At 37.4% G+C, this 12,819-nt stretch overlaps 1 protein-coding gene across 5 annotated transcripts in view; it reads right to left on the bottom strand.

Moving 5' to 3' along the window:
- Positions 1–12,819, bottom strand: part of RIMS2 (regulating synaptic membrane exocytosis 2) — a 457,774-nt gene that overhangs the window by 160,356 nt on the left and 284,599 nt on the right. For all 5 annotated transcript variants that reach the window (XM_014965521.1, XM_014965515.1, XM_014965517.1 and 2 more), the window contains 2 exons: positions 4,737–4,893; positions 455–571 (listed from right to left, as the gene is read on the bottom strand). In XM_014965521.1, the coding sequence (XP_014821007.1) occupies positions 455–571; positions 4,737–4,893 (274 nt within the window). The remainder of the gene's footprint in view (positions 1–454; positions 572–4,736; positions 4,894–12,819) is intronic.

Below are 12,819 nucleotides of genomic sequence, written 5' to 3'. Positions count from 1 at the left end.
TGTATCCAATGGGAGCATTACATTAATACTTAACTGAAATTATGCTTTTTTATGATTCTTCATTCAGCAGCAAAAAATCACTAAATCTACTGTTAATTTTTTTAAATAAATTCAGCACTTAAAGAATTTCTTAATATAGTACATAAAAATATTTTTACCAAAAAAAAAAAAAGAAAAACTAAGCTATCTGTCTTTTATACTGTGCAATTTCTCATAGATTTTTCAGTTTTCCTCTTGGCAAAAATACACTAACTTGACAGCTTTGTCAGCCTTGTGTGCACAATATTTTTTTCAATGTATATCACGTAACCAGTGGATAAATGAGTAGGGAAATGCTCATCTGTGGGACTAGGTAAGTAATTTTTCCTATTTAATTTAGTGAGCTATGATGCTGAAGTAGTTCTCATTGATGAGTACAGGCTACAGCTGTTTCTAATTCCAGTCAGATATTTACCTCTCTCTGTCCGGGGAGTAGTGGTCATCTATGACACGGTGTCTATCCATTCGGTTCAGGGTATTGTAATGAGCAGGAGTAGATCGAGTCCCTCGTGGTCCCTGATCCACATTCCGACTAAGGATAAAAGACATCAGATTCTGAGTGCTGGGTGCGCCTGGACTACAGCCCCTCACTAGTTTGTACAGACAATTATTAGTAAACATGATGGTAATGACATGTGTAAGCTGACCTATCTTTTGCATACTTTTAATCTCATATAATTTTAAATTGCATGGTAAAAAAAAATTCTCCTACAGAATAAGATGCTAAATCAATGCTAGGGACAGGGCTTTTTAAATTTGTTTCAATGGTTATTTGTTCTGGAAATGAGAGGATAACTTTTTTTTTTAAATTAGAAAGGTTAGTTTCAGACAAAATTTCATCAGTCTTTCCAGACTAGTACCTTCAAGGAAAAATTCATTTCTAGCTGAAACATACACTGTAAAGAATTTTCCATGAATTTTTGAGTTTGACTATACTTCAAAGTTTGGCTATAGCTAGTCCCAAGACAGAAACAGACTTCTGGCTGTTACAGTAGAGTGCAGCCTGCCAAAAACATTGTCATCTGAGTTAAACAACGAATGCTTGTTGTGCACTGGAAAGTTTATTCTGTAATCTCACTAGCATAGAATCTGAAAAAGACAGGCTGTTTAACTAGGTGTAAGTGGTACACATAGTGCAGACTTCGTTAAAGAGCACCAATCACCTTTAGAGTTTTGTAGTGTTTGAAACAAAAGCTTTGCCCATTGATGGCTTACTCAGTTTAACCATTAAGACCTGCTGATACACACTAACTTCAATTTTTCTGCTCTGTAAAGCAGAAATATTCACAGGAATAGGAAGATAGAAAGACTACAGTTAACTGTAAAAATTATTGGTAATTAAAACATAATTGTTCTGTATAGATTTGGAAATAACAGTTTGCTTGCTTCCCTCCACACAAATTCATATTTTACACCAATAAATTCTTTTTCCTCCTGTCCTTCCCTTTAGCCTTCCCTAATGCGGCCCTCATTTTTTTTCACTTTTATACCATTCAGTTCCTGTGTCCTTCCTTGTCGCTTTTTCTGCCCTTTAGGTACCTGTCATCCTTATCTTTTGCCATTTGCCAGTCCCTGGTTAGTGTTAACCTGTACGTGTATCCTCCACTGCTGCTTCCACGCTGTTGATTATTACTGCATGTAAATGATATGAAGATGTTGCACTACACAAACTTTTGCCTCCAGCTCTGCTTCATTTCTCATAAAGCATTTCTCCACTCCAGTTTTCACGAAGCCAAATACAAAGTTTACTCTGGCTAGTAAAATTTATATTTGCCATATTAAAAGTGAGATAATTCTTCTACCTCCCACTATACAACTCTTTCCTGAAACTTCTCTGTATGTGTCTCTAGCACCTTATTTATACCAAAATGACAGAAAATCCAGTATGGGTTTTACCCTGCCATTGGGATCTCTCATGCATAGCTGTACTCTAAAATGGCCATTGACAGGGCTCCTCTGCTGGGCTTGTTAACTTTTTTACTTTTCCCAACAACCGATTCTCATTCCTCCTTTCTGAATTCTAGTTTCTGTCTGACCCTTTTCCTCAGGGTCTCTCTTTTCATTCAGGTTTCAAATAAAATCCAAACTTTTTTTTTGTTTTTTTTTTTCTGCCTATAGTATTATCATCATATTTTAATGCTTTTGAATTAAATATTTAAGCTTTCTCAAGCTGTCATTTTTTGAAAAACTTCCCAAAGATTTTACCTTTGCTGTCTGCCCACACAATCAAAACTCCTGCCGAAACTCTGATTACAAGCCTTAGTCCTGAAAACTCAGTACCATCCTGTCTGTTCAAATCACTTCCAATAAGATTGTGTTATTGGCTTAAAGCTCTAAATAAATAATTTCTTCTTTCAATTTCTATATTATATCAGGTTCTGACTTCATGCTTCTTTTTAACACCCCACGCAACTGTATTTCTTGTACTTCAAAGTGTTACTTACTACTATTCCCGTTCTGTTTCACTCTGCTAAGCATGCCTGTCAGACAGATTTACAATTTAACAGAAAATTGCATACTTTCTCCAGTGAAAATTGTTTGAGAAGCAAAGTTTGTTACACAACGTACACCTTCACTTCTTTGGAACTTGCTTGTAGTTGACAGGGCACGTACCGTGCAACCAGATAACAGGTAAGCAGGTGAAAAGGTCTAATTGCAGCTGGTGATGGTAGAGAATAATGAGTCGTCCTACTAGATTTACCTACTAGATTACCGTTTCAGCCCAGTCACTTTCAGCCTATTTCACTTTCTGTAGTCACCCTCATCTTTCGTTTTCAAATGCACTCTTAGAAAAAGCTAATTCTAATCTACAGAGAGGATAGCAGTCCATTAAATATATTAGCTGAAAACATTACAAGAGGAGTAATGTAATGTCAGCTACTATGCAATGTGGCTTTGGTCCAGTAGAAGTCCAGTAGAAGGAATGAGGACTGCAAAATGGCTTCTGTAACAGCAACTTGAACTTCTATGGCCCAAGAGCTCCTGGGAGATCTCTGGGTGTTCCACACACTTACTGCAGTTACAACATGTCTATAGCAGCACATGTATAACAAACTCAACTAAACATGATGCAAACGCCATAACAACACTCATAGTTTCGCCAAATACACCTGGTTTCTCATTAGAACCAATAAAAGGTATTTCAGTAACCCAAGAATTATGCTGCTTTTCTACACACTCTCCAGGTCTGGCAACCCAATTCTCTGGGCTCGACCAGACCTCAAAGAAATTATTTAGTGTTCGGGCAGGGAAATATTACATAAATAATGCATTTGATTGTAAGATTGTAGGAAACGGATGAAACATTTTTCTCAGTAAGTTCAAAATTATATTAAAAAATTTAGCTTTAGGAAAGTCAGGAAGCAATTCCATATATGTAAAGAAATGCAAAACTACAAGGAAATGAAAAGAAGGTTTTTCAATGGTGTTAGACAAGTGTTAATTACTAGCTTGGGTAAAAGTTCTGCCCAAAATGCACACAGCGTGAATGCACACACACACAAAGAGATTTTGCTCACATTTGTGTCTATATCCAAGACAAATAACCCCAGGAGATTTAGCACAGGCCATTACTTTGACTCAAATCAGTACAGTAGAAATTGGAGTAGGCCCCTCTGTGTCTACTGTTTATGTCTCATTTAAAGTCAGGCTGTATTTAGATACGGTTTGAGATTTCAAGTAGAAACTTATAGTTTCTGCCTGTGATGATATTGGGTAATTTGGAATGCTAATACCTCATTAACGCAAAAGGATATAATTTAGTTTGTATCTGTTAGAGGAAAGAGTAAGTAAACACATAAGTAAGAGAATATGAAGTCAAGAGAATTTTAGGCTAACAGAACAAGGATAAAAGAAAGGAAAGCAGAACACAAGAGAACAGGAATGGCTTTAGAAGAAAGGGATACACACACGTACTGTCAGGAAATACTGGATACCAGATCTTCAGTATTAAATGGGAATTGTGAGTGTTATGGGCAACGAAAGCAACTTTCTCTTTTATTCCAGCTGAATTACACCAGCTAGAAACCTACCTACACATAGTGACAAAAATGCTGGAAAACAGGCCTCATGCCCCTTTCCATGCCCCTGTCCTTCTGCTTCCTTCATCCATGCAGGAAAATTCTTAATTCTGGCTTAAACAGTGTATTCAGTCAAGCAGTAATCAAACTTCTACCTTTTGGACAGCTTTGTTTCACAAGATAAATTGTTAGCAGAGGCTTCCTATGATCAAGACTTGACATTCAGTATAAAGTTGTACGTGTGTCAATTTATTCTTGATGCTTTAAAAGTTTGAAAAAAAAAAAAATCTTAGAAAGAAAGCAACTACAGGCAAGAAGCATGTCTCTCCCAGAACCTTGATTCTATGCACACAAAAGGCTTGAAAACAGCCACTGATAAATGAACACTAAGAAAATGTCAAATCATTGCATGCTATAAAACATGGCACCCTCTAAATAGCTCCTGAAAATGAAAATCTGGAGAACTATTTTTCTTTCCTTAGATTGGAAAAATAAGGCAAAATTAGGTGAATTTTTGCAGATAAGTATAATGTAAGAAAAAACATAATTGCCTATACATAATTTAATGAGATCTAACTAATTCATTGCCATTTTGAAATTCTGGAGATTCTTTCCAGTATTGCTACAGGATCAACACCACTTAAATTTACATATCTGCACAGTTAAATAACAGTTTACCTTTGTGGGGGAGGGACACTGGGAGACCACGATCTAGTCCGTCCTATACTATCTCCACGGTGAGGGGACCCTGATCGAGAGCAATGATTAGATGACATAACTTGTTCTGGCACCGATAGCGTTGAACTTTGAAGATCTCTCCCATTATGTCGATAATCTAAAAAGAAATGCAAATATTCAATGAATCTGAAATTGCACTTTTTAATTTCCTACATATCTGTAGTAGCTAGAAGCATGATAAAAGATGGAATTTGATCAAGAATGTTGTTATGTCTGCCTTCAAAGAACATGTTATCATGTTCTTTGAAGACTCTGGTCAAGATGTCACCAAGAGAAAAATTCTACAGGTAAGAAACAGACAACCAAGGGAATACAAGAGACCTGTGAGGAGCTTTGTAGGCCAGTATCTGCTACCCCAGAGAGCAAAAGAGCTATAAGCAATTCTGAGAGTTAAGACCACAAGTAAGTGTCTTTTTATATTTTACTGATTTTAATTTATGGTATTTCTCACTAAGACAACAAGCTATGTCTTTCAGTGAACTGATTAAAAGTTATTGTGTACAAAGTATGAAATGTACTGAAACAACCAGCAGTTATTATGCTATGATATTATACTATATGCCAAAATAAAACCATACCTCAAAAATCCGTATTTTCTGTAGAGGAGCCCAACTGAAATTGGGATAATTTAGGACGGTTTGTTTTTTCACTATGACAATAAGTGATTAATTGCATCCTTACAATGCAAACCACATCTTTTCTAATTTCACAGTCAATAGCTTATTCTGAAAATGTTTAATATCTTCATTAAAAAAACAAGAAATCCGGAAACGGCATATCAGTTATTTTTGCTGATTACATTAATTGAAAAGTATTGTAAATAGCAACAAGAAATAAATTCCTAAACATAGTCTTAAAGTCTTTACAAGACAAGTTGGGGAAAACAGAAAGTCATCTCTGGGAAGGCATAATCTGAAAACACATTGTACTTGGTTTGCAACGCAAGGTTTTTGTAGCTGGGGGGCTACAGGGGTGGTTTCTGTGAGAAGCTGCCAGAAGATTCCCCCATGTTTGACAGAACCAATGCCAGCTGGCTCCAAGATGGACCTGCTGCTGGCCAAAGCCAAGCCCATCAGCAATGGTGGTAGTGCCTCTGGTGTGGGAAACCTCGGCTGGTCCGAGGGATCGGAATGTGAGCTTAACATCGGCCTTGAGGAGACACCTGTGTATCCTTGAAGAGGCCTGAGAGTCCTGAGAAGAAGGGCGTGAATAAGATTAAGGACCTGTCAGACTACCAGCAGAGGAAAGTTACTGAAGTTACAGTAGAGAACAAAGAAGGAGGAAGTCATCCAATCATGAACTGGTGGACTTTGAGGGAGCCAATTATACATGGACACATGTTTGTAAGAAAGATATAAAAGAGTCTGTTAAAACAATAAAGTTGAGCTTCAGCACGATCATATTGGTCTGCGTCTGAATCCCACCGCAAATGGCGCCCAACGTGGGGCCCCACGGGCAGCACACAATTTCTTATTGAAATTGACAGTTTGTGATTTAAGAAGAAACCAGCCGAGGTTTCCCACACCTCTGGGATAACTAACTGCAACCCCCATTCCTCTGTGCCACTGGCAGGGAGGAGACAGAGAAATCACGAGTGAAATTGAGCCCAGGAAGAAGGGAGGCTTGAGGGAAAGGTGTTTTAAGATCTAGCAAGGGGTGGTTTCTGTGAGAAGCTGCCAGAAGATTCCCCCATGTTTGACAGAACCAATGCCAGCTGGCTCCAAGATGGACCTGCTGCTGGCCAAAGCCAAGCCCATCAGCAATGGTGGTAGTGCCTCTGGTGTGGGAAACCTCGGCTGGTCCGAGGGATCGGAATGTGAGCTTAACATCGGCCTTGAGGAGACACCTGTGTATCCTTGAAGAGGCCTGAGAGTCCTGAGAAGAAGGGCGTGAATAAGATTAAGGACCTGTCAGACTACCAGCAGAGGAAAGTTACTGAAGTTACAGTAGAGAACAAAGAAGGAGGAAGTCATCCAATCATGAACTGGTGGACTTTGAGGGAGCCAATTATACATGGACACATGTTTGTAAGAAAGATATAAAAGAGTCTGTTAAAACAATAAAGTTGAGCTTCAGCACGATCATATTGGTCTGCGTCTGAATCCCACCGCAAATGGCGCCCAACGTGGGGCCCCACGGGCAGCACACAATTTCTTATTGAAATTGACAGTTTGTGATTTAAGAAGAAACCAGCCGAGGTTTCCCACACCTCTGGGATAACTAACTGCAACCCCCATTCCTCTGTGCCACTGGCAGGGAGGAGACAGAGAAATCACGAGTGAAATTGAGCCCAGGAAGAAGGGAGGCTTGAGGGAAAGGTGTTTTAAGATCTAGCATTTATTTCTCATTACCCTACTCTGATTTGATTGGTAATAAACTAAATTAATTTCCCCAAGCTGAGTCTGTTTTGCCTGTAACGGTAACACGTGAGTGATCTCTCCCTGTCCTTATCTCAACCCAGAAGCTTTTTGTTTATATTTTCTCTCCCCTGTCCACCCGAAATGTGAGCTTAACATCGGCCTTGAGGAGACACCTGTGTATCCTTGAAGAGGCCTGAGAGTCCTGAGAAGAAGGGCGTGAATAAGATTAAGGACCTGTCAGACTACCAGCAGAGGAAAGTTACTGAAGTTACAGTAGAGAACAAAGAAGGAGGAAGTCATCCAATCATGAACTGGTGGACTTTGAGGGAGCCAATTATACATGGACACATGTTTGTAAGAAAGATATAAAAGAGTCTGTTAAAACAATAAAGTTGAGCTTCAGCACGATCATATTGGTCTGCGTCTGAATCCCACCGCAAATGGCGCCCAACGTGGGGCCCCACGGGCAGCACACAATTTCTTATTGAAATTGACAGTTTGTGATTTAAGAAGAAACCAGCCGAGGTTTCCCACACCTCTGGGATAACTAACTGCAACCCCCATTCCTCTGTGCCACTGGCAGGGAGGAGACAGAGAAATCACGAGTGAAATTGAGCCCAGGAAGAAGGGAGGCTTGAGGGAAAGGTGTTTTAAGATCTAGCATTTATTTCTCATTACCCTACTCTGATTTGATTGGTAATAAACTAAATTAATTTCCCCAAGCTGAGTCTGTTTTGCCTGTAACGGTAACACGTGAGTGATCTCTCCCTGTCCTTATCTCAACCCAGAAGCTTTTTGTTTATATTTTCTCTCCCCTGTCCACCCGAGGAAGTGGAGGAACAGAGCGGCTTTGGAGGGCACCCAGTTTTCAGCCAGGGTCAACCCACCACACGCAGAGGCGAACAGCAAGTTGTTACGAGCTTTTATATAATGAAATAAACCCCCTCATTTACTGTACAAGTACACATGGCAAAATGTTGTCTATTGTTATCTTAATAATCTGTATCTATAGATATAAAAAGATGCAGAGATAGTTCTTAGTATTCTGCATACACAGAGCACAGCTATAGCATTGGGAGAGGAAAATAATGAAAAGCAGTAATATGAAGAAATAGAAAAATCCTTTTAAAAAACCCCCAACATTTCAATCAGCAGTTTTATAGGATATTGGGTATGTGCAGACACCAAAGCACAAGGGGAAACAGTGACAGCATAAGGTATTCTACCTGAATGAACATAGTGAAGGGCGAAGAATTCAATTAACAAAACACAAAAAACCCCTACCTTGTCTAAAAAATTCCTAGAAGTGAAAACTAGTAAATCAACACAATTAAATGTACTAAATCTGTATACATATACAAATAATTACATTGAAACAAAAAGCCTCTTCTAGCTCTAACTTGTTGTTGCTATAGTTGACCACTTGCACATTATTTTTGCAATAAATCAAAATTTATGACTATCTAATTAAATTGTCAAATATAATCCTGATCAAAAAAAGTTTTACATTAAGTTGGAAGCAGACATGCAATGCTTTCTGGTAACTAACACCGGCAGTGCTTCCTTATAACAATTTCAGAAGGCAGAAACTATTGACACGTTAAGCTGTGTTTGAAGTAACAAATTAATATTCTATACACATTGTTGCCAGAAAATAAACATTGAAATTTATAATTAATTCACTCAAAACAAAACCTCCTATACTTATAAACTTCTCTTTTGCCAGCAGTTCACACACTGAAAAGTAGCAGTTTCAGTAGGGCAACCCACTAACCTGAGTTAATTCCAAAGCCATCTTTCAGTTTTGTAGAGTTAATGTAGCTCTCTGCTTTATTTCACACTACATATTTTCACAAGCTAGGAGTCAAAGCAACATAGAATGCTATCTCATACTGAAAAAAACCATCAGATTTTCACAGAACCCAACCTTCTGTGAACATCTGTAGAGTTTAATACTTCCATTCAATTAAAAGTTTCCATTCTATAAAGACGCAATACCATAAAATATTAACATGTTTAATGTGGAGAGAAAGGAGTTTGGGATAGATCTAGTAAGGTTCTTAGGTTTCTTGAGCATAGTCATTAACTTTATAACACTTCAAAATCTCAGCTGCAAAGGAAAAAATTTAAACTGTACGAATGCATGAGGAAAAACAGGTATTTCAGAAAAAAGATCCAAAATACTACATGTTGTTAACACAGCCGTGTAGATACAGCTCACAGAAGATGCCATGTTTTGAACTCAGTTTCAAAAATCGAGGATGCAAGGAGGATGCTTCCATCCACTCAGAATCCAAAGCCCGGCATTTTCTCCTGACATAATGTATCTTAGAATATTTTTTTAAAAGAACTGAACAGGGATAAGATGAAAGCTCTTTTTTCATTTCCTGGGAATCTAAAAGTCTGCTAGGCTTATGTAGGAGCTACCTGACTAATCACTCAGACTCTGCCAGTTCTGAGAAACACATTCAGAGAAAAAAGTATAATCATGTACAAAATTTTCAGATCCAAAACATAAGAGCTTAGCAAGTTTCTTGATCCATTTTGACTTAAGCAAGTCTGCCTAAAGCCAGCTTTGGCAGATCAAGTTACAGAGTTACAGTATTTGTCTTGAAGGCACTTGGTCCTAGTATATCACAGTTTAATGATTCATTGGTCTCCAAGCCTTTACATTTATTTGAAACCAAACTTTCCTTATTTCTAACAGTGGACTATTATTTTGAATTAGTTTTTTATTGAAAATGTCATTGGCTTATTGTTTTATTTACTGTTTTATTTTTTACAAATAAACACAGATTTCCAAGCTTCAGGCCCAGTGTAATATTTATTTTACTTTCTGAACCTAGAGATCAGAATAGTATAGTTTTAAAAATTATAGTTAATTATATCTTTTCTTTTTTGGCATGACCACTATTGTTGTAGAATGAAACAGTTGTCTGTGCTTGAATCACAGAGACAGTGCAGCCCAGTTGTGTGCCCAGCCAGTAGGATCCACTATATCTTTATCTCACCTCTGCACAGATGTTTTTTCACCAGCTGAAACCAGATGAAAAAGATGGCACATACTAGACTCTGGCTGGAGACTTCACTTGGCATAGGTTTTCAACCCAAAATTTAGAAAGTATAAGAAACAACCTTGGATACAGTGAGACATGGCAGGAATATAAAAAGTACCTAAGAAATCGTTTAATAATGAACTTCAGAAGATGAAATATATTGAGAACCTGCTGATATTGACATAATTGATTCAATCATCTTTCACTTGTTTATTCTTTCAATGAATTTCAGTGCCTTTTGTTGCAATCACTATTTATCAAATAAAATACTTCCATATATAAGAAATTTGTGCCTTTCACTGACACATAAGGTTCAGAGGAAGGACAACCAATCTGTCCTTACCCTGCAGCCACACAAGATGCAGAGAGAGGAATGGGCCAGCTCCTCAGCTATAAAGCTTCAGGAAGATGACAGTAACACAAAACTCACTTGGGAGGCTTAACACCAAGCTGTACACCCCAGAATTGGCCAACACTGTAATAAATATGTTTAGCAATCAAAGCTGGAGTTCTTCTAAACCCCAAACAGGCTTTAAAGCTGCTATTGATGATTGATTGACCACGGGATATGAAGTATTAACTTTGGTACTCCTAACATGAGAACTTAATTTTCTCTAGAACATGACTGGCTGTGCTTGACCAGGAGTTGAAACATACATGCCTCCCTCAAGAGAGGTAACATTCTCAACTGAAAATGTTAGGATTTAACTTCCAATTTCAAAAATATTCCATGCCTTGTAAGTAAGGGTAGATAAAGACAGTAGAAATATTTTCTTCCGGAAAGAAATTATAGACACTAAAAACAGGTCGTAAGTGCAACTTGACCAAGAAGCTGCTATTAAGCAGATAGTTATTTATAGCAGTAGAAAAAAATAAGATAAACATTGGAATCTGCTTGCAACTATAAATATGAAGTCATTAGCATAGAATCAAGGGCTCTATAACTATGGCAAGCCTCTTAAATCAATGTACAGAGCACACAGAACCTGATAATCAGTTTACAGATAATCAGCAGCACACAACTGTGAGTTGCAGACACTTAAAAGATGGGCACATGACAAAGATTTCTGCAACACCATCACCACCTTCTCTTCATGGGAAGGTTTCATTTACAACTACGATACACATCAAATGAAGGATTTTGCAAAGCACATTAAATATAGCTTCCTCAGAGTTGAAGTTTTAATTTTATGTGTTTTAAGACAAAATATTAATGCATTTGGCTTAAAGTATTTATTCACACAGTATGGCTGTACTGTGCTAATATTATGCTATGCAGGGTACATGTTCAGTCAATGCTAATATTAACAAATTGTTATGAAATTCTGCAGCTTTAGGACAGAAAATTACAGAAAATCACAAACCTCCAAATATGAAGTTCACATTAACAGCACTGAAATAACCCTAAAAACATCCAGCTGAAAAGTACTAATGAATCTTTTAATTTAGATTGCTGCTTGATTGACCTGAGAGAAACTCTTTGTATGAAAGTTTTTCTAGAAATGTAATATTAGAACTGCTGTCCATCACAGGGAAAATAATTGAGTTGTTTCAGACACTAATGCTAAGGGGTGCTTCCTCCACTTAAACATCTGTACTTCATTGAGGCCATCAAGCTTTCTCTTTATCAGATATTTAATTTTTAACGCTCACTGTGGTCGGGCTTAGAACAAGTGCTAATTAAAAAAGATTATATAACCAAATTGCCAGAAATGCTTAACAAACCAAGATTTCACACATGGGCACTTTGGAGACAGTTCAGTTCTTTTATACAATTGTGCTCAGCTTCTATGTTGATTTGAACATCTAAATGCAGAATTTAGATGTCTTCTGAAAAAGTGCTGACAGTAACTGATAAACCAAATTGAATTATTAATATCTGAATACCCTATAAACTGAAGATACATTATGCATGGGTTTGGGGATTATTTTTTTTGCATCAAAATATTATTCTACAAATATGGGAAGAATGAATATACAGTGAAACCGAAAACATTACAGTAGGAACAACTGGTTAGTTGCTGCAGAGTAACTCAGTTCCTCAAGAGGGGTTTTTAGCTCTATGGCACTAATGGTATGTACAGACCCATTACGCTCGAGACAATTCTTTTAATCATTAATGCGTATGAAGAGCGTTCCCAAACAGTAATAAACCAGAGCTTGCTGAATTCTCAGTACTGTCCCTACACCCAGTATGACATACAAAGCTTGAAAAAAAACACAGTTACTATAAAGATAGTGTTTCTTCTTCTTTAAGTACCCCGTAGGCATAAAGGAGTGAATAATATATACCTCTTCTGTTTATAAGCAAAGAAAATGGTTCAGGACCCCTTGATCTAACAGGTAAGAATAAGAACTACTTTAACATTGCTGGAATTTGACTTCCAATTTTGAGGGGAATTTTTGAGAGACATAGACACAACGCTATTGTTTACTGAAGGAAGATCCCACAAAGAACAGATTTTAGAGCAGGGGAAAGGCTATCAACATAAAATAAAAATTATAAAATAATAAAAAATAAATAATAATAAAACAAACAAAGAAACAAAACCCAAAAACAACCCCAAAAAACCAAAACAAGCTTGTCAGTGTTTATGTCTGTAATTA

This window comes from Calidris pugnax, unplaced genomic scaffold (genome assembly GCF_001431845.1).
Source record: "Calidris pugnax isolate Ruff unplaced genomic scaffold, ASM143184v1 scaffold41, whole genome shotgun sequence".
Taxonomy (NCBI): Eukaryota; Metazoa; Chordata; class Aves; order Charadriiformes; family Scolopacidae; genus Calidris; species Calidris pugnax.
This window is presented reverse-complemented; position numbering and strand designations above follow the sequence as displayed.